General features: G+C 35.2%; 2 protein-coding genes across 5 annotated transcripts; both read left to right on the top strand.

The window, feature by feature from the left end:
- The first annotated feature begins 756 nt into the window (after window positions 1–756).
- On the top strand, window positions 757–18375 carry LOC118041830 (transportin MOS14). 4 transcript variants are annotated; one of them, XM_035049342.2, is made up of 24 exons: window positions 757–1292; window positions 1510–1608; window positions 1736–1924; window positions 2071–2190; window positions 2272–2355; window positions 2428–2487; window positions 3085–3213; window positions 3313–3374; window positions 3766–3822; window positions 4974–5097; window positions 7209–7343; window positions 8648–8728; window positions 9145–9258; window positions 9434–9513; window positions 9758–9893; window positions 10589–10738; window positions 11645–11730; window positions 12294–12481; window positions 12614–12706; window positions 13124–13311; window positions 13563–13674; window positions 15564–15721; window positions 17322–17438; window positions 17702–18375. In XM_035049342.2, exons 1-24 carry the CDS (start codon window positions 1053–1055, stop codon window positions 17924–17926), a joined length of 3027 nt encoding a protein of 1008 aa, XP_034905233.1. In that variant the 5' UTR covers window positions 757–1052; the 3' UTR covers window positions 17927–18375. The 4 variants fall into 4 exon arrangements, with proteins under 4 accessions (XP_034905233.1, XP_034905232.1, XP_034905231.1 ...); XM_035049341.2 differs by having other exon boundaries at window positions 1736–1960; window positions 13124–13293; XM_035049340.2 differs by having other exon boundaries at window positions 1736–1960.
- A 3554-nt stretch (window positions 18376–21929) lies between these two features.
- LOC118041833 (eukaryotic peptide chain release factor subunit 1-3) lies at window positions 21930–26201 on the top strand. The gene is made up of 2 exons (XM_035049347.2): window positions 21930–22593; window positions 24447–26201. Exon 2 carries the CDS (start codon window positions 24489–24491, stop codon window positions 25797–25799), a length of 1311 nt encoding a protein of 436 aa, XP_034905238.1. The 5' UTR covers window positions 21930–22593; window positions 24447–24488; the 3' UTR covers window positions 25800–26201.
- Window positions 26202–26508: the final 307 nt, after the last annotated feature.

Genomic DNA, 26508 nt, shown 5'->3' with positions numbered 1-26508 from the left:
AAAAAGTTAACTCGGTTTGACCTACCCAGTTAAAAACTTGAAATCTGAATCTTGAACTGGGTCAGGTTTGAAAAAACTATGATATTATTATTAATTATTATTATTATTACCTCAAAAAATAAAATAAAATTATAAATCCCTAATAACTATGATGAGGTTGATTTAAGGTGTGTTATACTTCTGTCCCTGTCCTTTATCAATCGAGTTTGGAGTGAAGGTAGTTTTTCATAAGCTTTGGAAAAGGTTCACGGATTCTATATTAAAGGAAAATAGTGTCTATTACATAATTAAATATAAATAATCAAAACATAAACCAAAAAATAAATTTAGTTTAAAAGATTACTTTTTTAAGTGAGAAGGTAAAAAAAATAAAAAATGAAAGCAAATGAGTTTGGATTTCCCACGCAATAGCCATGATATTTGTTCCCTTTTTCTTTTCTTTTTATTTAAGTAATTTTTTATTTTTTTAAAGTATTTTTTATTTAAAAATATATTAAAATAATATATTTTTTATTTTTTAAAATTTATTTTTAATATAATACATCAAAACGATTTAAAATTAATTTATTTAAAAAAAAAGAAAAAGAAAAAGGGAAAGAAGGAGTTAATAATATGAAAAAAATATATATATATATATATATTTTGAAAATAAAATAATATAGATTAAGCATGATTAATATTAATTCAAGAACTAATTGAATAATTTTTAAAACTAGAAAAACCAATTTATAATATAGTCCCACTACTCGTCCAATGAATTCCCCAGTGACCATAGTGGGGAAGGCCACCCGTCTCCTGGTGGTGTCTTGAAAAGGAAAGGAAAAAAGAAAAAAAGTGGAAAAGGTTCGTGGAAGTTTTGTAACGAGACGAGGAGCGTCTGATGAAAGCGGAAAACAAGAAAAAATAACAAGATCAAATCAAGAATCAATCAATCAATTAACAAGCTCAAGGCGGGGCTTCGACACTCGACAGGCGTCCTTCGCTGCTCTCTATGATTGGCTACCGACCGTCTCTTCTTTTATCTTTATTATAATTTAAATAAAGAAAAAGAAATGGACCTGCAAATGAAAGTAGCCCAGGCGGTTCATGTCTTGAATCACGATACCCAATCCTGCAACCGCGTCGCTGCCAATCAATGGCTCGTTCAGTTCCAGCAGACCGACGCCGTTTGGGAGGTCGCCACTTCCATTCTCACCTCCGATCATCTCCACCTTCAGCAGCAGACGCCGCCGCCGCCTTTTGTCTCCGATTTAGAAGTCGAGTTCTTCGCGGCACAGATTCTCAAACGAAAGGTTTGTTCTATTTCGTGACCTTGAATACTTCAATGCTGTGCTTCGCTAAGGTAAAAGCTCTTGGCTTCTTCCCAAGGCAAAATGAAGGACTGTTTTTCGGCTTGAATCTGAGTGCTCCTGGATTATGGGATTTCGAACAAAAATACTGTTTTTGTTCTCTGGTTATTCAATTCGACTGTTTATTTACTTAAAGCTGACCTTCACCATTCTCATGCAGATCCAAAGTGAAGGCCATTCTTTGCAGTTAGGAGTTAAAGATGCTTTGTTAAATGCTCTTCTCGTGGCTGCCAAAAGATTCAGTTCAGGTCCTCCCCAGGTGCTTCTAATTTCTTTGGACTAATGGGTGCTCCACAGCTTGGACAGCTGCTGTCATTGAGCTATAACATTGAGTAATTGGAAATGAAATGTGTTTTTGATGAATTATTGTGCTATCTTAATGACAGCTTTTAACACAAATCTGCCTTGCACTTGCTGCCCTTATGCTTTGTGCCCTTGAGCATGGAAAACCTATCGAGCAGCTTTTCTACAGTCTTCGGACTCTGCAGAGCCAGGATGATGGTAATGTTGCTGTGCTGGAGATGCTCACTGTTCTTCCTGAAGAAGTTGTTGACACTCAAAATACTGATTGTAGAGTAAGTCCAGCCCATAGAAGTCAGTATGGCCGAGAGGTTTAGGCTCTTTCTTCAAACTTGTTTTTAACTATTCTAGTTTTTGTATTTTTACCCTTTTGTCTCTCAACTTGTCTGTCGACTTCCTCACACAATTGCCTTTAAAGCAGCTTCTCTCACATACTCCTATGGTTCTTGAGTTTCTACTGGAGCAATCTCAGAAAATTTCCGATGGTGGTGTTCAACTGCATGAAAGAAACAGGAAAGTTCTCCGTTGCTTATTGAGCTGGGTAAGTTCAGATTTTCTACATGTTTTGATATTATATCTGAGTAGTTCTATCATCGCCCTTATTTTTGCTTCTTGCACTCAGGTACGAGCTGGCTGCTTCTCAGAAATTCCTCGAGACTCATTGCCAACGCATCCACTTCTTAATTTTGTGTTCAACTCTTTGCAGGTAAAGATAATTGTCTTATTGGTTAACTTCGTGTTTGAGATTAATGACATTCTCTTATTCTGGTGGATATAGGTTCCATCTTCATTTGATCTGGCTATTGAAGTCCTTGTTGAACTTGCAAGTGGACATGAGGTAGGCTCTTGCCATTTTGTAGATTTATTGGCCACTCATGATATGCAAGAATAGACACATATACCTTGTTCTTATTTTTCTATACAGAAGAAAGTTATTTTTGCTGTTAATGCACTCACCATATTAATGAAATTGCAACTACGATAGTTCTAGAGTCCAGGGATCCTGGGTTAAGTAGGAAAAACAATAGTTCTCTTGCAATAATTTCAATAAAAGTTAGGGGTGTAGCAAGTGATAGTATTGAATTTTGATAATGAAAAAAATAACCAAGAATCGTCTTTTCACTGTATCATATCTATCACTGATAAGCAAAAGAAATTCAATACAAAGATATCCACATGAGTATGGTTGAAGGAGGAAAGGTTGCAAGAATCCTATAGAGGTGTGTTGTCTTTGCTCCCAATTGCATGGGGAAGGTGTAACTTTTGCAAGGATCTTCCTTCATCAAGGCGGTTGTTGTGGCATAGTATAGTCATGTTTTGCCCTTTTTATTGACTTTAGTTTTCCTTTTTCTTTTTTTTCCCCTTCGAGGAGGATGCCTTCTCCTCATTACCAAGAAATGAAAAATTCACTTTTAATTGTGATTGCTTTTTGTAGGGGCTACCTCAGGTTTTGTTATCCAGAGTACATTTTCTCAAAGAGGTGCTTCTTATTTCAGCTCTTAGCAGCAGAGATGAGAAAGTGATTAGTGGGCTTTCATGCTTGATGTCAGAAATTGGGCAGGCAGTACGTGTTTTTCCATGACTTCATGTTGCCCAATACTTCTGTATCCAACCTTCTTATTAGCTTTCTACTTTTTTTGTATTATTTTTAATGTACCACCAGGCACCTTCTCTGATCGTAGAGGCAAGTGTTGAGGGCCTTGCACTTGCAGATGCTTTATTGAGGTGATTTCTCTATCGTGTTATTTATTTCTGATACTTGTGTTACTAATTTAATAAGGAAATGTCCTATTAGTTTTGAAGATTTATTGGAGATAAGTGACATGTTTGAGAGATGTCTTTCCAGAACGCTCTATTTTATGTGCTCACGTGCCTCTAAAACTTAGCACCATGCTTCTTGAGGAGGGTTTTATTTGGTATTTCATGTAAAATTGTAGTGCTTATGTAGTTAATCTAAAGTCTCAGCACAAGGATAGTAACAAAACGTTTCTGACCTGGGAAGCCTGTCTAAGTATGTTGTTAAAGCTTCCTGCAGCTTGTTGATGGTTTCTGTTTACGTGTTCTGTTCATTCATGTCACATTTGTGTTATGCCTAATCTGTTTACCTTGTTACCAGCTGTGTGGCATTTCCAAGTGAAGACTGGGAGATTGCAGACTCAACATTGCAATTTTGGTAATGCTATTTATTAAATCATCTATGGTTTTAGTATGGATACATAAATACACACAGGTCGTATACATGCTTTTGTTCTTGTGCACAGTTTTTTTGAATGAACTATATATACATTTAGCTTAGGTGTAAAAATTGTGGTTGCATTGTAACTTTAGAATATATTGGAGGTTTAAGTAAAACATTGTAAATAAATGAGGATGAATTGGACAAAGTCTCAACTTCTAATTGGTTTATAGGCCAAAGAGATGTTGTAATGTCTGGGACGAGGAAAATGTTGTACCATTCAATTGTAGCTCCTGTTTGGTATTGTGTTCCAAACAGGGGTTCGGCAAAATTTGAATATTTTTTTTTGCTTAAAATTAATTTTTTTTCTATGTTTTTTGGATCGTTTTGATATGATGATATCAAAAATGATTTTTAAAAAATTAAAGAAAATATCATTTTAATACATTTATGAGTGAAAAACACTTTGAAAAGTAATTACTACCACTCCCAAACACCCAAATAGTTATGTAATGGGTGAGGTGGTTGGTGAATAGCAGGTTGAACAATGTTGCCACTAGTGAAAACTACCAATTGGTTGGTTTTAGCATTTGGACTAAAGAAGCAAGGATCTGATTTTTGCTATGGATAGGATGAGATTTAAAGGCTGAAAAGTAGCCAAATTTCCAAGATGTGATTTCTGAATTTTTGATACAACAACTCAGAGTTGGGTCTGGGGTTTGGTGGGTTGGTTTAGTTGGAGGAGAAACATTGGACGTGTAATCAGGGTTTGCTTTGTAGTAAGTTGGGGAGTGTTTGGGTGTGATTACAACAAGAAAGTAAGAAAATCAGAGGCTGCCTTGCTGCTGAACAGTCCAAATTGGAGGAAAGAGGGAGGAAGAGGAGCAACAGGAAGTGTGCACCCAAGAGAACAGAAAGATATCATGTTAAGGATACTTGCAAATTCAGCACACTCATAATTCCTTTATCTAGTAAATCAGTCAATACTTATGAAGGTTGCTTAATGAAGTTGATCCATTATAAAGATTGAGAAGATGGCATTCACATTTAGTTACAATATGTGATTTTTTCTGTTGATTACTAATGGTCCTTTGTTAAATGATGAAGCATGATAACTGTGACCATGTTTTTTTTCTTTCTTTCCCCAGGTCTAGTCTTGCAAGCTATATACTTGGTCTTGACGCAGAAGGTGCAAAAAATAGGAAACATTCTGAAGACATGTTGTTTTCTGTATTTTCAGCATTGTTGGATGCTCTTTTATTGCGCGCTCAGGTTTTACCTTACTATTCACCCTTAATTTTTCTTCTTCTCTTGAATCTGGGTAGATCTATTTCATGTGATGTTAAATGCACTACATTTGCATCTGTTACCATTAACCTTCTGATTTTGTGGGTTTGTGATCATAGTTCAAACCAAGATTTCTTTTTCTTATGATAAGAGAAAATTGTATTAAAAGCATTACATAAGTCATCCTCACAAATAAGAAAGCAGAAGGAAAATCATGTAAGAACAGCCCAATCCTGCTGTATATCAGCTCAAGAAACTCCCCTAAATGCACCTGAAGCATGACATCCCAATGAAGAAAGGAAAGCTATTCTATCCCACAACTTTTGTCTTGAATTTTACTGGTTCATAAAAACTCTTAACATTCCTCTCCAAGCAGGTACACCTTATCACTGCACAAACAGCACTAAACCACAAAGTCTTACGATCTTCCCTCTCACCAAAATCCACAAAAGAGATTAAAATCTGACACTCAATGTGATAATACCCTAGAATCTCCACCATAAATAAACAATCTTCACATATCCATTGCACAAGCGGACAATGTAAAAGTAAGTGACAATGAGACTCATTGCTTTGTTGACAGATAACACGGATATTGGGAAATAAAGCCTCATGAGGCCTTCTTATTTACAAAGAATCATTATTAATTTTGTTGAGCACTACTGTCCAGGTAAAGAGTTGGGGGCTTAAGAAGTTTGAGAGAAGTTTCACCATGTTCTTTTTATAACTGAAGAGTGTAATACAATATATATAGGAGAAGAGTGCTAACCCTACAGTCTATCAAAATATGAAATATTTACTAGACAGGAAAGAGTCCTACACTAAACTAGAAAGGAATAGTCTATGAGATGTGGTTTAGCTAATGCCAGATTCCCCTAACTGATGTTGAGGGAGATTTCCACAGGGGCTTGGGAAGTATGACAAAAAAAAAGGACTTCAGACCTTTCAAAAGGCCAAACTCTTCAACCAGTTCTCCCAGTTAAAACAAAAGAATTAATAACAGAAAGCGAATTCAGGAGATCCTCTTATTTTCTATCATTAGATTCCTTAAAAAATGAAAGTTCAAGTTTATTTTAATCCCCTAAAATGAACAAAAATGAGAATAGGAGCTCTATGCAAACTAGAGAAGCGATAAAGATGAGAAATAGAGGCTTTGTGTTTCAATGGCTAATCAGATAGTGGGGTTTATGAGAAATTTCCTTTGGTCTGGTATGGAGGAGAAAATGAGAGATTATTTGGTGAGCTGGGAGGTCTTGTAAATCCAAGAGTGAAAAGGGTTTCAGACTGGATCATTTGGTGCAGAAGATTATAGTTCACATAGGAAAATGGCTGTGGCGTGATTCTTTGTGGCACAAAGTTGTCTGTAATGCATATGGTGCACATGCTAATGGTTGGGATGCCAAGCTTGGATCAGTTGTCTCACACTTGAGTCTGTGGAAGTTTATTTCACTGGCTTATTCACATTTTCTTTCTCAATTGAATTTTAAAGTGGGAAATGGAATCTGCATTTTGGTTTGGGAAGATTTATTGTTAGGGGAAACTCCTTTTTCCATTGCCTTTTCAGTTCAAACCACATTTTTAATAGTTTTCGGCACCAACCTTTGGAGGTGGAGTGGAATTTGTCATGGTAGATGAATAGGAGCATGTTTATAAGTTTTGAACATGCAAAGATGATGGCATTGCTTTTAGATGTTTAGTCAAATTCTGGTTTTGTGTGTGTTGAGGTGGAGAGATACCTTATGTGCTGTGTCAGAGCTATTACATAAATACTACATCTGCCGTTGTTGACATGCATTTATCCCACTGTTGATGTTGCCAGTTGTTTGATTACATCTCACTTTCTTATATAAAAGGCTATGAATTTCAATTTTGGGGCCAAGAAAAAATTTAGAAAGAAGAGCACTAGTGTCGTGATTTTCCATTGATTTTGATGATTGAACATCCAGCATAGGTTCTTGCTATAAGTAGTGAAGGTGGAAGTATTTTCTTCTTTGATTAAATATAGTGTAAGATATGATCTGTTTTGTATGCTGTTAAGAGTAATTTATGTTTCTTCATACTCATACTATAACTGTATTGAAAATCTGGTTTTACAGGTTGACGAATCTACATTCATTGATGAGAGTGAAACAGTTGATTTGCCTGATGGTCTTGCGCATTTTAGGATGAATCTTGTTGAGCTTTTGGTAGATATTTGTCAGCTTCTAAAACCTACAAGATTTGTACAAAAGGTGCTCCTTACATACTCACACACCATGAATATGTGCATGTACATCTATTTTTGTCTCAATATTTGGGAGGAAATGAAACAGGAGATTGAAGAAGTTAAGGAAGCAGCTGTTTTCATGGAGGATAAAAGAAAACAGTGGAATCTTACTTTGAGAGTGTCTTTTACATAAATAATAAAAAATGTAGAGGGGTTATGACTGTTATCTTCAAACAACATCCTCAAATGCTATCATGTTGCTGGAATGCTCCCTAATGGTTATCGTGATCTGATTCCTGTTCAGTGCCTATATGACAGTAAAGGATAAGGGATGCCTGAATTCCATTAAATAACACTAACCGTATTAACTTTGTGGAGGCTTCTCTGTGGATTAAGAAGGTTATGTAGGATTTCATGTTTTCAGGGAAGAGAGACCACTTGGTTAGTTGGATGTGTGCGTAAAATTGAACTAGAAAATTGGTCTGGATTGCACTCATGTGAATCCATGAAAATTCAAATTCAAGGTTTCTCGTCATTTCTTTCCTCTTTTACTGTTGGAAGCAGGTACTTTGTCCTTCATTTTTTTGGGAAGGACTTGTGAGGCCAGAGGGAGCTTCTTGTTCCGGATACATTACTCTTATTCATCTTTCCACTTTTCCAGCAGCCTAATTTTCTAGCTTCCATGTGTTTTCTTTTTCATCTTTCCTGTTAATAATATCCCTTTTCCACAGAAATAAATGTCATTTTTGACAAAAAAACTAACCATCTCAGAGCCAAGCCATGTGAAATATGATCTGTTTTTGTCAGTGTCATTTTCACTCAATACCACGTTAATTTCCTGAGCAGATAGTCTGTATGGTGGTAATGCAGGCTGATGAAAGGGAAGTATTGAAGTTGAGGGTTGGGAAAGCCAAGAGGATGTGAGGAAAGCCAAGTGGATGTGAGGTGTTCTCGATGGAGTTTAATTAAGTGTTTAGTTCTACTGTTTCGCTTAGATTAGTGGAATGTAAATCTAACCTTTGCTGGTTATTTGCAATGTCACTGGAACATGAGATGTTACACTGTACAATCTTCACATTAGATTCTTTGCTATTAAAAGTGTTTTGTCCATCCACTGCTACTGAACCAGAAGCAGAACATAATATCTCAAAGAGGTTGTTTTCTTATTGTACAGGAGTGGAAGTCTCAACACTCCTTTTGTTTATCAATTCCTTTCCTTTTTTCCTTAATGTTGTCTTCCATCCTTCTTCTGAAACTAAGATTTCAGATCTTAGTTGCCTTTATGGTAGATGATGATGTCCTTTTTTGCTTCTTTAATTTTTGTTGTAGCTTTTCTTTGGTGGTTGGGCATCACCAAATGTATCAATACCTTGGAAGGAAGTTGAAACCAAACTGTTTGCTCTTAATGTGGTAAGTGCAACTTGCTACTGTGATTTTGGTGTTATCTTTCTTGCATTGTTTTCTTGTATTTCTGTGTTATTTCTATCTTCTGTAAGTCTGTATCGAGCAGAAATTTATTTTTTGGCCTTACAGCAATTGATCCCTGTAAATGTACCAACAAAATTTTTATACTATGTACAAGTAGGTTATATGATTGAAGGCTGTTTCGGTATTACTTATTTCTTAACAGCTGAATCTTGGAAATTTTTAAGATGTTTCTCTGCTGTCACCACTATGAGGTCACCCTGCACATGATCTCTTACCAAGCCCGTAGGGAGTTCTTACAGCCATTCATTTTGCCCCCTAAAGGAGCTTCTATAAAACTTGCATAGTGGTCACTGCAATATAGTAATACAATATTAGTCTTATTGTATTTCCTTTTCCAGGTCTCTGAATTGATTCTACAAGAGAGCCAGGTCTTCGACTTCTCGGTGATTATGCAGTTGGTGACAATCTTTTCCAGTATCCCTCCCAACAAGCTTAAGGGATTTATGTGCATTGTATGTGCGATATGTCCTTTGCTAATTTATGTATTTTTGAAAATCTTGAGCAAAATATCAGCTTCTCAATAATAACACTTTATTGGAAGAAAATTTGTACATCCCACCGTTTAACTCTGGGATGAATAGGTTTTGTTTATTCTTATTTTTTACTAGATAATTATTTTCATTTTAGGTATACAGGTCACTCGCAGATGTTGTTGGTTCCTATTCCAAGTGGATATCTACATTTCAAACTATTGCTAGGCCTTTACTGTAAGCATACTTGTACATTTGAGAGCTATGGCTTATGTTCATATATGATTTAAGTGCGAATCTAGGTGTATTTTGCTCTGTTATATGCATGTTAGAATTGCCTGCCTCATCAGCATTTCCTTGGTGTTACTTTGACATCATTTATTACATTGAACTCCTTAGAAAATAAGGCTTTGTATGCATCATCTGGCAGCATCGTTTCTTGCTTTCAAGTTTCCTTTTTGTGCTGATTTGCTACTTTCAGATTATTTCTTGCTGCGGGCATTTCAGAGCCCCAGTCCTCAAATTCTTGTGCCTCCGCCCTGCGCAAATTTTGTGAAGATGCTTCTACAGTTATTTATGAACCTGCAAATCTGGAAGTTTTGATGTGGATAGGAGAGGTACTGCTCTTGTTTTTGCACTTGTGGATTTTTTTTATGCTAAACTAATATGTCTTGACGGATTTAGTGTTTCCACGTCTTGGATGAGATGCAAGTCTACAGCCACGGTTTCTATTAAAGTGAAATTTAAGTCTAACAATTTGAAAAGTGCTTTAGTTGCCTATGCATGTGTAAACATGTTTGAATCATAGTACTCAAGACATTCCTGATTGATACATTGTATGAAATTTCTTTCTGAATGTCCTACAATGCTGCTATCAAAACTCTCTTATTTTGTTATGGCATTCCTCTTTCTGCAAGTCCCGTAAACTGCATGTTTCCTTGATCTGCAATTTCCAGAACGACTAAAACAGAGAGCCGATGTGAAATAGTAGGATGGTAGCATCTCAGTGTTTTCCTTGGCCTTGCAGTTCATGGTACCACTTGAAAAACAAACATTAAATGCCCCCCTCTCCTAAAAGAAAAGGGAAACATTGTAGTCCCCTCCCTAGAAAAAACACAAACAAAGTTTCATCCTTGTGATCAGTAAATCTTTAAACACCAGCATTGCTATTGATACTAGAAATGCTATTGATTGTTTTGTAGCTTGTGGTTATGGCGTTAAGGACTCAAACACACAGCATTTCTATTTGACCACTGCATATCTCTACCTCTCATACACGGTGATCTGGTAATGTCATTATTTTATTTGTCAGGCTTTGGAGAAGAGGCAATTACCTTTGGAAGATGAGGAGGAGGTAGTTAGCGCAATAAGTATGATCCTTGGTTCTGTAACAAACAAAGAGCTAAAGAACAGCCTGTTGGCTAGGCTGCTTTCTTCTTGCTATGAAGCTATAGGGAAACTGGTAAGCTCTCAAGATTCTCTTGCATGTCTAGTTGTCATATTTATTTTACCTCTTGCAACAGCCATGTTATCCTTGTCTTTAAACTTCTAGCTATCAGCTTTCTTTGTATTATCTTGTGTTCATATGGTTGTGCTTCTAGCTCCTAGTCATTTTCTTTGCCAAATGATCTAAAGCGAAGCATTTTCCTGTTTTAGTTCCATACCTTTTGCTTTTAAAATACAACTGATTCTAAAAGAGCTCCTTTTCCCCTTCAGTAAGTGACATGAAGTCTAGGGAGCAAGTTGGAGTTTAGGTTTTGGCATCCTTTCTTCAATATAGGGCATAGCTATGTTAGTCTTCTAGTATAATTTTTCTTTAGAAGCATTTGAAGTGTGCCCGCATTATCATTTGGTAAAGGAAGGAATTTACATAGCATGGCAAGGCAGATTGTAAGTGAGACACGATTTCACAAGCTTTATATTTGAACCTTGGTTACATTTGCTTTCCAGATGACATTTCAGTAGCTTCTTTTTGATAGATTCTCATTGCACCTGTAGTGGGAGTAGACGAAAGATAAAATAGATTCTTATGATTTCCTACCTTTGGAAGCAGGACAGTGTACACACTTGATAATCCTCTATGAGGCTGTTCAGTTGCTGTGGTTGATTTTTTTTTTTCTGGCTAAGATTTAATGTCTAATAGAGGGAGCATTGTCAAATGTGTCAGCAGGTCATAGAAGGATGGTAGGCTTCCATGTAGTTTAGAGAATAATGGGATCCTGTTTGTTTCAGTTTGCTTATCTTTAATTAGTTGAGTTGAGACCATTACAAAAAGACCTGCTTTCCATGCCTTTTTACCAATGCATGTTTCATATTCCATGGCGTGTGTTAATCTCAAACAGTATTCAATAGCTTACTGTTCTTTCAGGTTAATGAAGGGAGCAGCGATTCATTCAGACAAAATCCAGCTGCTTATACGCAAATTTTGAACTCAGCAGCAAGAGGGTTATACAGGTATACTATTGAGACAGCTGAGATTTGTCATTGTGTATATGTGCAATTTTTAACTTGTGCAATCATGTGTTCATTGAGGACAAGACTTGATACTTTTCATCTCAGCTTTTTGTGGAAAGGGAATGGATTCCTTTGATTTTATCTAAAAAAAATTCCTTGTAGAAATACAAGAAAAATAGTTGAGCTCCTTTCTCTGAGCATCACAAGCTTGCTGTACTATGAAAGTCCTGCCCCAAACCTAGTTGAGTAATCCTAGTTCTTTTATATTTTCTGTTTCCCTTCTGAACAGGTGGCAGTGCTTCGGGTTTTATCTTATTTGTTTGTGCAAGAAGAATGAAACTTAAAAGTGTTCTTCCTGTCCGAATTTGTGTAATTGGACTCCTTTACAAGAGCATCGCACATGTACTCTGGAAAGACTATAAACTGAAAGTCCAATGCCTTCTTTTAAGTATCAACTCTTTTTTCATTTTTTGATTGATTGGAACCTCACCATTGGTATGCATGCCCACCTTATATGTTTATTATTTGGCTATGGCTTTGATGTTTAATTGTTTAATTTACAGGATGGGAACTGTATTTAGTCATCTTGTAATGCCTCATCCTAGCGGTCCTGCTGCTGATGATCCTATATTTGGTCTGCTAAGCACCTTTTGGCCCATGTTAGAGAAACTACTTAGGTCTGAACACATGGAGAATAGTAATTTATCTACCGCAGCTTGCCGAGCTCTTTCACTGGCAATTCAGTCGAGTGGTAATTGGAGGGTGTTCTTTTTGTTTTTTTCCCATCCTTTTGTTAGTTTTATGTCTACATAGTTCATTTACTTTGTTTATCTGATGAGGAACCATATAATTTAAAAGCCATGACTGGAGTTGCATATTGCAGGGCAGCACTTTGCTTTGCTATTGCCCAGTGTACTAGATTGCCTATCAACCAATTTTTTGTCATTCCAGAGTCATGAATGGTATATCAGAACAGGTATTTTCAATTATATATGCACGTGCTTGCATTTACAGCATAGTGGAAATACTATCTTATAATTCAGGTCTGAATAATTTGGTGAAAAGCCACTTTTCATGATTCTTGATGACACAAACAGACGTGAATTCTATGACTTAAAAGTTGTATTTCATTACATTCATATCCATGTGTCTATTCATGCCATCTTTAAAAACAATGTTGTGATGCTCAGCATCACTCTAATTGTTTTTTTTTTTTTTTTTTCTTTTCAGTATGAATTATTTAAACTTGTATGGTAAAAGGTTACATCAATTACAAATTGTAGTCAGCATTGTTTATTATTATACACCTTTGTATATGATTCATTTATTTTCCACATGTTTACTTATCTTCTGTTTCTAATGTTTTTTTTTTTTTTTTTTGTAACGGGGGAAGCTTCTGTTGTCATTGAAGAATTCAGTCATAAAGAGGAATTTGGACCTTTGTTTGTTATTACTTTTGAAAGATTTACACAAGCAACATCAGTTATGGGTCTTAATTCTTCATATATATGTGACCAAGAGCCTGATTTAGTGGAGGCTTACACAAATTTTGCTTCCACTGTGGTGCGTGGTACTCATAAGGTTTGGTATACTGTTCTGGTCATTTTTTCTCTTTTTTCCTCTTGCCTTTGATTATGGAAAATATGAAGCAACCTCATTAAATAGAACTTTCAAGGGTAATAATCTTCATCTCTTGGATTTCATATCATAGCATCTATACCTGGACTGAGCATATCCAAGTAGATGAATTTGTTCTTCAGAGGTTTATTGATACTTAACTACTTCAAGCTAATAGTTTTGAATGACTTGTTCAGCTGTATGATATATTTCAGGAAGTATTAGCTGCATCTGGTTCTCTCCTTGACGTTTCCTTTCAAAAGGCAGCTATATGCTGCACTGCTATGCATCGAGGAGCGGCGCTGGCAGCAATGTCATATTTGTCATGTAAGTATAGCAATCCTGCAGTGCTGAGGTCTTCCAGTTTGAATGCTTGATAATCTCTTGATGGTTTCTTACTTCTTGTGAGGCTAATATGGAATGCATAGAAAAACATGTAGAGCTTCAATGTTGTTAACCAAAAGAAATAAAATTTCAAGAAAGATGAACCTGGAAAATGAGACACTTTGAAGGGTAGAGGGACTGTTAATTTTCGTGTTAACACCTAATTGAGTTGCTACAGGGTTAAAAAAACAGTGTTGAAATTTTACAAAGTGTTATTGCTAAGTGTATTTCTTTCCGAAGAAATAGTTGTTAATGGTGTAAGAACCATTAAGAGTGTGAATGTTGGAGTTGTTTTGTTGTACAAATTTGAAGGGTTTAAATTCATGGTGTAAAAGTTTAGAGATGCTGTAGAGAGGCTATCATGTTATGATAGTAGCGTGGTTCAATGGTCACGAGTGGTGGTGGTGGTAGCCTTAATCCTTTTAGCAGCTGTTAGTCAATTTGTATCTAGTTGAACACTAACTCTTATTGTCTCCCTTAACATTTAATTCTTAAGGGTTAAGCATGGGTGGTTAAGAATTGGTCTAGGATATAGGGAGGTCTTAAGGTTCAAGTCTTAACCTTAGATAGTGTGTTAAAGTACAACACTTTTGCCACCAAGTATGGGGCCTCTTTCCATTAAATACTAAATGGGTCAATAAACACAAGAGCTGACATGACTCGTTCCAAGTAGTGGATACTAGTTGTGCACTCGAATGGATCAAGAAATACCCTGCTACTTGTGGGTATATATGTGTGTGTACCTGTGCATATAATACGTATATAACACATGATTCTCAACCCTGGAGTTGAACCAAATATGGTCAGTAACAAACAAGTTTGCTATCATTCAATCCATTTTAATCAACCCCATTTAACACCCTCCCACAACCAAATTTTTGATGATTTATAAAACAATTACATACGATTAGATATGCTTAGGTGTTTGAACCTGTAGATCTAAATTATAATCATCATAATGAATTAATATTGTGAAGAAGCTATTACTAGGCCACTTCCTTAAAAGAAAAAAACAAAGTGAAAAGGTAGAATAATCCACCCTCGAAGAAACAAATTGTTAACATGAAAGATCTGTCCAATCATGCCTGGTTTCTGCTAATGAAGCTTTGTGAAAGTCAACAAGACTCTAAGGAACCCAGAACAACCAATCTATCCCAAGGAATTGCCAAACAAAAGTTGATTTTATGAAAAATCCTTTGGCACGTGCAGCTTCAGAGTGTTCTGATCTATACATGTTGCCTGTTCAACTATCTTATGCCTTTTGTGTTATTCATAATTGTAAATTTGCTTACTTTTGGACAGTCAATTATGTTATAAGCTTGTACTTCAACTTTATTTAGGTCACTTTTCTATTATCACGTGTCTGATAATTTTCCCAATCTGTTAAGTACTGGTTGTTCAAACATAGTCAAAAACTAAATCTCCTGCAAAGTGATAACTTGCAACATAAAATCTTTAATGAGAGCCTGGTCACAAGCTTGGGTGTGCATGTGCGGGCATTCAAGGTTGCCAATGACTTTTTAATACAAGAGAAACATAAATACATTTATTGAACAGCTACTTATGTCAGTATTTTTTTTTTTTCAGTTGGTCTCCTCTTAAGTCTTTTTAAAGAAATGATGGTACTCAGATGACCAGCTCTTTGCATCTAATTTTTGTTTAGCTTTCTTACACAATAATCCTTCTATAAGAGTTCCCTTTATTTCTTTCTGTGTCTATCTTAAAGTTGTTGTTTTTTTTTTTTTTTCATATTTTGAGTTAATTTATTTTTATCTATATGAATAATTTTTCTCAACCCTTCAATCTCCTGTGGATATATTATTTCTCAATAGGCTTCTTGGAAGTTGGCCTAATCTCTTTGTTGGAATCCAAGAATTGTATTCTCGAGGGGTCATACAGTGCCATATCAATTCAGGTCATATCTCGTAATGGCGAGGGACTTGTATCAAATTTAGTGTATGCTTTGCTCGGCGTTTCAGCAATGTCACGGGTAAGTTTCATTGTTACTCAATATAAATCATAAATGTAATTTCGTTATGGGTCATGGGCGTGAGTGCATGATGTAGTTAAGTTAGACGCTTCAATCTTCTTTTTGGTTAAAATGCTATATGATGGTATTTTCGGTCCTTCCTTCTGAATAAGTCTTGGCTTATTTTTCTTTTAAGGGTATGTCATTATTGACCGCTAAACTAAGCAAACTCATGGTGCTATTTCTCCTTGCTATCAATAGTATTGTATAATTGTCTATTGAAATAGCAGTAAAAAATTGAAAAGGATTTTAACTGGAACATAAATTCATCAGAATTTGCTTTAGAAATAGAATTTGCACTCTTATTTATTTCCCTAATTCAAAATAAATCCTTGTCTAATTATCATGTTGAACAACCTGTGAGTAAAAGTGTTCTTGAATATTTTGTTTTATTCTCCGAAGCATAACACATATAGAATCATTGGTTTTCTTAGATTGAAATAATTGAAAATAGAGAAAGAAGAAGAGGAAAGAGATAGGAACAGAAGAGAAGTATAAAAATGATAGAAGTGCTGTCTTACTCTTTTAGACACACCCACCCACCCACCCACACACACACACACACACACACACATATAGTATGTAGACAATTACATAAATACCTTGACAAGAAGAATGTAATATTTGGATAACGTAATCTAACTACTCTTTATTGGTAGTTGGTATGTTTGGCATGCTGGATTGGGTTGGACGAGAGGCTAGATTGGACAAGTTTTGTTAGTGTCCTTCGTTTGGTTTAAACTAGCATGGACTAGATAACTATTCTGTTTTATGTTTGGTAAGAATAGGGTTTAGACAATAACATGTTGTGATGACAACAATGTTTTTGTGCTGTTTCATGCAATATTATTATAAATATTTGGATTAAAAAAAAACTACTTATCTATTCTTTGTAAATTATTAAATTTATTTTTTTGAAGTATTATTTTATTTTATTTATCTTGTGCTATCCGAGTTTTAAAAACAAAAGCAATTAATTATTTTTTCCATTAGTTTCATAAATAAAATGTCGGATTTCAAAAGCCCAAGTCATAGATTGAAGAGTACTCTTGGATTTAAAGGAAATGGGTATAGGTATTTTGGGAAGGATGTCTAAGATAATATTGTCATATGAATGGGACAGGTTTTGTCGAATTAACTTGAAACAAAAAGGGCGCCTCTTGCCCATATACTGTCTTGTGTCATTCTTAACCGAACACTCTCAAACTCATTTATCTTGTCTTGTTATTTTCCATGTACCAAATGAGCATCTTACACTGCTGTAGCTACAAAGTGACGTGATTTTTCTTAGCATGCCAACTTGTTTTTCAAAATGAAACCTAATAAGCCTGAAATCCGAAGTACATAGAACTGGGTGCTTTCTATCTTGCTTTAGTATAGAAATAAATTAAGCATCAGGAAGGAATTGTTGAAGAAGTTTAAGGGCTAGCAAAATTGGCCTGGGTTCATCTGAACTCCCGTGTAGAGCACTTGAGACCTTTTATTTTCTGTAGCTTGATGTTTTGCTTGTATTATTCCAATACATTTTATGAAAACACATCTAATACCCTTTGCTTGATAGGTTCACAAATGTGCAACAATCTTGCAACAGGTGGCTTCATTTTGCAGTTTAAGTGAGACAACAACTTGGAAGGTTGTTCTGTGTTGGGAGTCTTTGCATGGATGGCTACATTCAGCGGTCTCTCTCTCTCTCTCTCTCTATTGCGTGTGTGAGTTAGGAAAGTTTGAACGTGTAGGAAACAAATTTGTGAGATATACTGATTGTTGATCCATTGGAATATGAAGCGTTCACATTCTAATATAAGAGAGTAATTACTGTAATGTACTGCTGAGTTGCCTATGAACCTTGTTAGATTAGGCTTCTGGATGCTTGTTTCTAGGTTTTCCTTTTGTTTTATTTTTTCCAGTCTTGACATCGTTTGGCCACTGTAATCGCACCAGGTGCAGGCTCTTCCAGTTGAGTATCTAAAGCAGGGGGAAGCTGAAACATTAGTACCAGTTTGGATGGAGGCCCTCGTTGGTGCTGCTTCAGATTATCTTGGGAGCAAGACTTTCAATGGGGAAAAGAATAACTATGGGCATATGCAAGGAAAGGGAGGAAGAGTTTTGAAGCGCTTAATTCGAGAATTCGCTGATAGCCACCGCAACGTCCCCAATTTGACCTAATTCCTGCCCAAAGGCTGACTTATATCAAATATGGCTGATTCAACCTGCAGCTTCAAGAGCTACTGAGCCAATTGCTGCTGTCAGTACACTTGCTTTGAAGCTTGGTGGATCGAGGAGGTCAATGTTTCGAGCAAGGCCCCCGCATCGTAACTATTATTCTTTAGCCTAACCTTCTTCTTTGTACAGTCTTGTCCTAATCCAATTTTGATAGATCTCTTTCATAAGATAGATATATATATTATTTATTAGCTCTTTAGTTTTGCTCTGCATGAGCGGCTGGAGATGAACTTTGTAGAGGATAGATACTTGAGAAAGAAATCAACACTGCCTTTTTTCCCCAGAAACAAATGGTATATTTTACGACTTCTGGGCTAAAAAAGTCATTGTTTGACTTTTACCATCTTGTAGTTTGTTTGGCCTTAGTGTACCTGAATTACTAATTTGCATCATATCCTTCTCTGGTTTGCTTCTAGTGCATTGGATTTGGCCTGTAGGGACAATGATTTTTTTTGTAGATAAGAACGGAGAAAAAGACTTCGAGACAAATGAAGAGAAACTAATTAAACAATGAGGTTCGATATGATCTAGAGCCCAAAAAAGAAAGAACAATTTGCATTGATGAATTTGCAGAACAAAGATCTCACTAATTGATCACCTCAGAATGGAATGTACCCCTTTATTACATATGTCCGACGGAGACTTCTTCTCTAGGTTGAATCGAATTTTTTTAACATAAAAAACAATATCTAATTCACATGGATTTTTTTGACATTGTTATTAAATTTAACATAATATATTAAACTTGAAAATTATTGATTGATTCTTTATTTAGCTTAGATTTTAAATTAAATTGTATTGAAGTTGTCTAGATATGATCTTGTCGATTTGATATTTAAAAAAATCAAAAATAATTCAGGTTAACCTACCAAACTCGTGATCATAAATTATGAAAGGTTCACTTAATTAATTTATTTTATTATATGATCATATTTTTTAACTTATTCAAAATCAATTAAATATATAAAATTGAAAAAAATATAAAAATTCATTCTTCATTCAATATCTAATATTAAATAATAAAATTTTTTAAAAATAGAATCAAAAGACCAAAACAATCTCAAAGAGAGAAAAAGCTTATTGGTGTGGGCCTGAGTCAGACCCAACACATCTAGGCCTATTTTTTTCTTCTTTTCTTATCTTTATTTTTTTTTTTGAAAAAAAAGAGTGACAAATTAGGTTTCTTGGTTGAGAATCTTATTCTCAACCCATTTTTATCCAACAACACTTATTAAACACCATACAAATCATCTTAAATTATTTAACAACTCCAAAACACCCAAAACACAACATAAAAATGAAAATCAATAGAATAAAAAAAAATTCAAAATGGAACCCGATCTTTTTTAGGCATGTTTATAAACAAAACCAACAACAATCGAACTCCTCTCGTCAATGGAATTCTTTGACACAAAGAATGATAAGTTTAGTCGTCGAAAAGTGGTCAAACCAACTATTTTTTCTCTCCTCATTGTTTTAGACGAGTTTCTTTCACCTTACTACTCTTGGATCAAAAAATAGAGAATAAATTTTTGGATCAAAATAAAAATTATCACTGATATGAGATTAGCTATATATTTTCTTCGTGTTTTATATTTTAGTCTCGTAACTTTCAACTTTGTATTTTTATCATAATTTCAAGCATTTTTTTTCTAATTAGGTTATAAAAGGATTTAATTGAAAGAAATATATTTTTTTAAAATCCAACTATTCAAGTTTTCATATGAATAGTCAAACTAACCTCATATGCTTTAGTTATCTTGTTAATTTTTCTTTAGCTCATGGCAACATCTCGTTGAATGCTGCTGCCTCAGCCCCATCAACATTCTCACTAGGTGGTGACTTGAATCATTTTCTACTTTAGTTGGCTTACCATAATTTAATTTTTTTCCTACTGCAGTTCCAAATTATGTAAATTTCTACTAGTGTTATAAAAATAGGTTTAGCTTGATACGTCAATTCAGTAACTTACCAATGAAGGACTTGATTTTACCTAAGTTTTAATTTAAACTAGATAGAAGTTAACATAGTCAAACATGGTCAACTCGGGTAAACTTTGATTTGTCTTTTAAAAAAGAAAAATCAAAACAATATTGTCTTAACTTTTCTAAAAAAAAAAACTTGAAATGATACCAATTTGGATTGATTCGAGTCAATCTTGATTAACTCGTCCAATCTATAAACTAGACCTTGGATCGGGATATGAGTCAAGCTAATCGTAATAACTTTGTTTTCTACAATATTATATGCCACATATTAGTAATGTACTTCATCCATATCTAAGTATCCCAATAGTAAAATATTAGATTAATACTCCACGTTACCCTGTGGGCATGATTAATTTTGTAAACATAAAAAAATATCTAGGTGTTGTTATCGTGTTTTAAATAAGTAAGAAAAACTTGTGATTTGAGTAATAGACCCAACTAAGTTCAATAAGTTAGTTTCATTTAATTATATAATAAAAAACAGCAATGACAATAAAATAAATTGAATTAAAAAAAGGTGATCAAAATAACATAAACAAATAAACATTTGTTAATATTCTGAAAAGATATTTGCTAAGACCCCAAAAAGATTTCTATAATCATATTTAATAACAAAATAGAAATTAAATGAAATTTAAAATACATTTCTAATAATAAAAAAAAGGCATATCAACATGATTTTTAATGTTGAAAAAAAAAAGGCATCAAATTAAAAAAAACAACTTGAATCAACCCTAGTTTAAATGGCAAACACATGACTAACTTCATAACAATGGGACAACATCATAGAAAAAAAAAAAAAAAAAGGATAAAAAAAACAGACACGAGTCAACCTAAGCTAGTATACCAAACTTTCTATCTAAGTCTCAAGACTGAGATAATTTCATAAAAATCAAACCAAATAAAATTACGAAGCTTGATTAACAAATCAACTAAATATTAAAGGACGATACCAAAAAGTATTTAATTTAAAAAAACAACCCAAAAAAGACTCATGTCAACTCATGTTTATCTATTAAACTCGCTACCCAGTACATGAGACTGATATAACCCAATAAAAAAAAAATCATGAAGCCTCGTTTCCAATCAAGTTAATCTTTCAAACTCGTTACACTACTTATGAGATCAAGATTGCCTCATAAAAAAAAATCTAGAAAAAATTACAAAGTTCAATCCCCAATCAGTCCAATATTGAAAAATAAAATAATTTTTTTTTTAAAAATAAAAATAATTAAAAGAATAAAGACCAAATATGACATAAAATATAATGACATGGCATCTTGCTATTTTGGAGAGAATCAGAGTGGAAATCAAGGAGAGTAAAAGAGAAAAGAAAGATGAAAAGAAATAAAAGGCTGCTAGAGCCACAACGTTATTTTTTTTGTCAACACGTGTTGCTTCCTAAGAAAGTTCTTGTTAAAGTGCTTTAAACTCCACCAATAATAGCGGTGTTCTGACATTGAATGAAGTTGCATGCCTTGCTAGAGTGCAACATATCCCCTTATACACTGACATGTGGGTTGCATGCCCTATCCAGTTTTTAAGTATCCATTCACTTAGTCTCTCGTACTTATTTTAGTTTTTAATGTGGTTTTTAAAGTCTTAATTATTTTAAATAAATAAAATTTAATTTAATTTTGTCAAACTAAACATTAATTGAGCTTTATATTTTTTTTCTTGGTATTGCAAGATCTCCATATTTAGACAAAAAATAATAATTCAAATCATTAAATTCAATCCAAAAAAAATAAAATTATCTAATACCTGGCCAATGATATTGCCACTATGACATTCCACTCAGACTCAGTAGTTGCAAATTTAACCAACTTTATAAAGTATGAAGTGCTAAGAATGTGCAGTGAAATTACAAAGAGCCTGTTAATGTATATGGATGGAGAATTTGCCAAACACAATTGAATTGGCAAGAACAGAACACAAAACCGAATCAATCCCTCGGCGATACACATCATTTGTCCCTTTTCTCTTGCATTTTGCTGCTGCTGTTGTTGTCGTCAAAGATGGTGACCAAACTAGTTCATGAAAGAAAGTTACACACGCACACTTTTAGTTTATGGTTTGAGATTATTCATTAAAAACTATCATTAGTTGAAAAAGCTAATGACGGGAAAATCCTCTACTTAGATCATATGGGCAACCAAGATCTTTCTTGAGAGTCAATTCTTCTTTAGAGGTGGCTGAATCCACAGACAAGTTTTTCTTCTTTCTCGGACAAAAAACCTTTCCTAGGTATCTTTCTTGATACAAATCGGCGAGGTGGAAATTGAGGGCTGGTGCTGGCAAAGATGTCTTGCATGAGGCGGCGACAGATTTTCTCTACAAGTGGTCAGTCATAAATGTGAGCTTCTTCCAATTTTTCTAAAAGATCTTAAAAAACAAAGGTTGAATAAAAAAATAGTATAAAGAGAGATGAAGGTTGAAAAACAAAAAAGAAATATGGGGATCGGACAAAAGAAAAAAAGGAGGAGGGGTTTAGCATGCACGCGCAAAGGGAAGCCCTAGCCCCTAAGAAACATCTTTGACTAGTCAAGTGAGTAAACTACAGAGTAGTAAGCAAAGCAGCTCATTTCGCCTGCATAGGAAGGGGAGCTCATCTTCTTACAGGTAATTTTCTGAGTTTCAGCTTCTTTTCATCTGCTTTTTATTCTTCTTCTTATTATTAATGTTTTTGTCTGAAAATGGATGTCTTTTTTCTACAAGTAGACAGCACAACACTATGGAAGTAGATCTGGTGATAATTTTCATCTTCCAATCTGTTTTTTTGCATCACTTGTGTGCTTGATTCGTGTCTTGAGAGAGGGTCAAAACTTAGCTTTGACCTTCTTCATGACCTCAGCTCTGGTTTGTTTGATGCCCAAATATTTCATCAAGATGGAGACTTTGCTTTTGGATGGTTTTGGTTCTCTTACTTGCAAATCCTGTTTTTGCTCATCTAAGTGATAAGCCATCGTCTCTGGATGCTGGTGTCATATTTTTCAATAGCAGTAAAGTGTATTGACACCGTTTCCTTTCCTTCTCTTTCTTGTTTCTTTTGTGGTTCTGCTGTATGGAATGTGTGAAATAGGATTTTCTCCACGTGGGTATATTAAGAAACCATGGAGAATTTTTAGTTGATTCGATTTTTCAGCTGACATGACTCTTAGAAGGCTTGCTATGGTTTAAAAAATATTCCTAGTTTTCTCAGTAATTGCTTCGTTATCCAGCAGATCCCTCGCCATCTGATCTTATATTAGATAAAATGCTATTTTTTTTTTCTATGTATTACACTATCTCCACAACTGGAAGTTTGAAGGATGCCTGGTTCTCTTTATTGTCTTCCTTTTATTCAGCAACAAAAAGGACAATATGAAAAACACTCAATAAATTCACCTTTACCTGTAATTTGTCCTCCCTTTATGAGAATATTTACCTCTGCACTATTATTTTTACTTGTTACTTTATCATCCCCTCAAGCTAGGTCTTTCTTCCTGGCCTTAGCTGTGCCAGACACCTCTCTCTTGAAAGGCCTATTGTGAAACATCATTTCTGTATGCTCTTGCATCAATGTATAGTTTAACCAGCAATATTCTTCCTTGTGAAATGGAGATTCAGACATCAACCATCTTATGGGTTTCAATGTGAAGTTTACGTATCCCAGTAAATTTTTTTAGCTTCATTATTTTATTAATGGAAGCTGTAGGTGTAATCATCAGTTAGATCATATTATTACTCAAGGTGCTAGATCCAACTCAACATGTTGCTGTGATAAAGAAATGCATTCTGCTAGAACTTTTTGAACCGTGAAAGTTGTTTGCATATGGTAGCCATGGATATCAAAAGAAATATAAGAGGATGTTTTAAGTGTATGTTTTATGTTTTTTCTCCCCTCTTTCTTTTGGTAGCCATGCAGATGAAAAGTGACATGTGAAATCTATATCTGTTTTTCATTTTCTCACCATTTTTCATTTGTCTATACTGGGAAAGTGACTTACTGGCCTCGTAAGATATGCTAATTTTTTGGGGAATTGCTTCTTGTCTTCATGTAATTTTTAAACACCCAAAGAAGTGCTCAATGTATATTATTTTGTAATCAAAGTGCTTATATGCTAATACTTCACAAGTTGATTTATGAATATGTGTTGGCAAAGTGATCATTCATAACATGAGTGACATTGCATTTTGGAAGATAAATAGGAACGGGTTTTGAGTGTGGATCTTGGAATTGTAATGTTTACTTTCTTGCAAATTCTTGCAAAAATCTGCATGCAGCTTCGTGAGTACAAGCTATCCTGTGTAAAGTTCTCGCCATATAGAAAAGAAAATGCTTCATTCATAGTATAAGAAAATTGATCACAGCAAAATTTAAATAACATTCATTTCGTGTTCTACAAGTATTGTTACAAAAGACTCATTTATGCCTTTTTCCTGATGGACAGTTTATCTTCTTGTTTACGCGGAGTTGGTTTGTATCTATGCAGGGTAACCATCATATAGTTTTTTTCGGCCTATAGTTAATCAACATGGCTGATGGTCATGAATCGGATAAGAATATTGAGATATGGAAAATCAAAAAGTTGATTAAGGCATTGGAGTCTGCAAGGGGTAATGGCACGAGCATGATATCTCTTATAATGCCTCCTCGTGATCAAATATCTCGGGTCACAAAGATGTTGGGTGATGAATTTGGAACTGCTTCAAACATTAAAAGTAGGGTGAACCGCCAGTCTGTCTTGGGTGCCATTACATCTGCTCAGCAGAGGCTGAAGCTTTATAACAAGGTTCCACCGAATGGGCTGGTGCTTTATACGGGAACAATTGTTACTGAAGATGGAAAAGAGAAGAAGGTGACAATTGATTTTGAACCTTTCAAACCTATAAACGCATCATTGTACCTCTGTGACAACAAGTTTCACACAGAAGCACTCAATGAGCTCTTAGAGTCTGATGACAAGTTTGGTTTTATTGTCATGGATGGGAACGGAACCTTATTTGGGACACTGAGTGGAAACACACGAGAAGTGCTCCATAAATTTACCGTTGATTTGCCAAAGAAGCACGGTAGAGGAGGGCAGTCTGCTCTGCGGTTTGCTCGACTTCGGATGGAAAAACGGCACAACTATGTGAGGAAAACTGCAGAGCTTGCCACCCAGTTCTTCATTAATCCTGCTACCAGTCAGCCCAATGTTTCTGGGTTGATACTAGCTGGTTCAGCTGACTTCAAGACTGAGCTCAGCCAGTCAGATATGTTTGACCCACGGCTGCAAGCCAAGATATTGAATGTGGTTGATGTTTCATATGGTGGAGAAAATGGTTTCAACCAAGCTATTGAGCTGTCAGCTGAGATTCTATCAAATGTGAAGTTTATACAGGAAAAACGTTTGATAGGGAAATACTTTGAGGAGATCAGCCAGGATACTGGGAAGTATGTCTTTGGTGTTGATGATACATTGAAGGCTCTGGAAATGGGTGCTGTCGAAATCCTTATCGTGTGGGAAAATCTAGATATCAATAGGTACACGCTGAAAAACAGTGCTACAGGAGAAATTATCATAAAGCACTTGAACAAGGAACAAGAGTCTGATCAGAGTAACTTTCGGGATTCAGCCACTGCTGCAGAGTTGGAGGTTCAGGAGAAGATGCCCTTGCTTGAGTGGTTTGCCAATGAGTACAAGCGATTTGGTTGTACACTTGAATTCGTCACCAATAAATCACAAGAGGGATCGCAGTTTTGCAGGGGGTTTGGTGGAATTGGAGGTATTCTTCGCTACCAGCTTGACATGCGATCATTTGATGAGCTGTCCGACGGAGAAGTTTATGAGGATTCCGATTAGGGATTCATGAGTTGTGTTATCACGGGACTGTGAAAGCTTTTGTCAAGTTCGGTGGGCCTTTGTGACTGGCGGTGCCCGTGATTTGATCAAAACATTACAAGATTTTTCTGCTTAAATAATTGCATATTCAGCTGTTCATCATCAGATATTTTGGATTGTTACGGTTGACCAACAGTTTCCATTTTCTTCTCTTCGTTTCTTTCTTTCCTTCCTTTCCTCTTTGTGATCGTGAATCCTTGCAATGTGTCAAACTATTCCACGGGGATCTCACAATCACGATTTTACCATGGAACGAAAGAATTGTCAAATTGTTTGCTTGCTGTTTCTGTGCAATTAGTGTTGTTGATGGGATGCGGACAGCTGGCCAGCTATGGCATATCATGCAACTTTATGTTAGTTATAGTCTCGTGGCATCTTGCAATTTTGCACCTTTTTGTTTGTCAGATTCCAGTGTTCAGTAGAGGCTTCTCGCTTTTGAGGGCATTTTCCTAGTGATGTTTTGCAGTTTGATAGCCTTTTGTTCTCTCCCCGTGCCGGATTCGGTTAAGTTCGAGGCTTCTTTCTACTGACGGCATTGATCTAGATGCTGCATTCATGGAGTTTGTTACTGATCGTCTGAAGTTTACAATTTCAACGTGTTCCATCAAGTTCATAAAATGAGACGATTCCTTGAAGGAGAAAGGGGGTTGCCTGATGCAGCTATACATGC

Source organism: Populus alba, chromosome 14, assembly GCF_005239225.2.
Source record: "Populus alba chromosome 14, ASM523922v2, whole genome shotgun sequence".
NCBI classification, from domain to species: domain Eukaryota; kingdom Viridiplantae; phylum Streptophyta; class Magnoliopsida; order Malpighiales; family Salicaceae; genus Populus; species Populus alba.
This window is presented reverse-complemented; position numbering and strand designations above follow the sequence as displayed.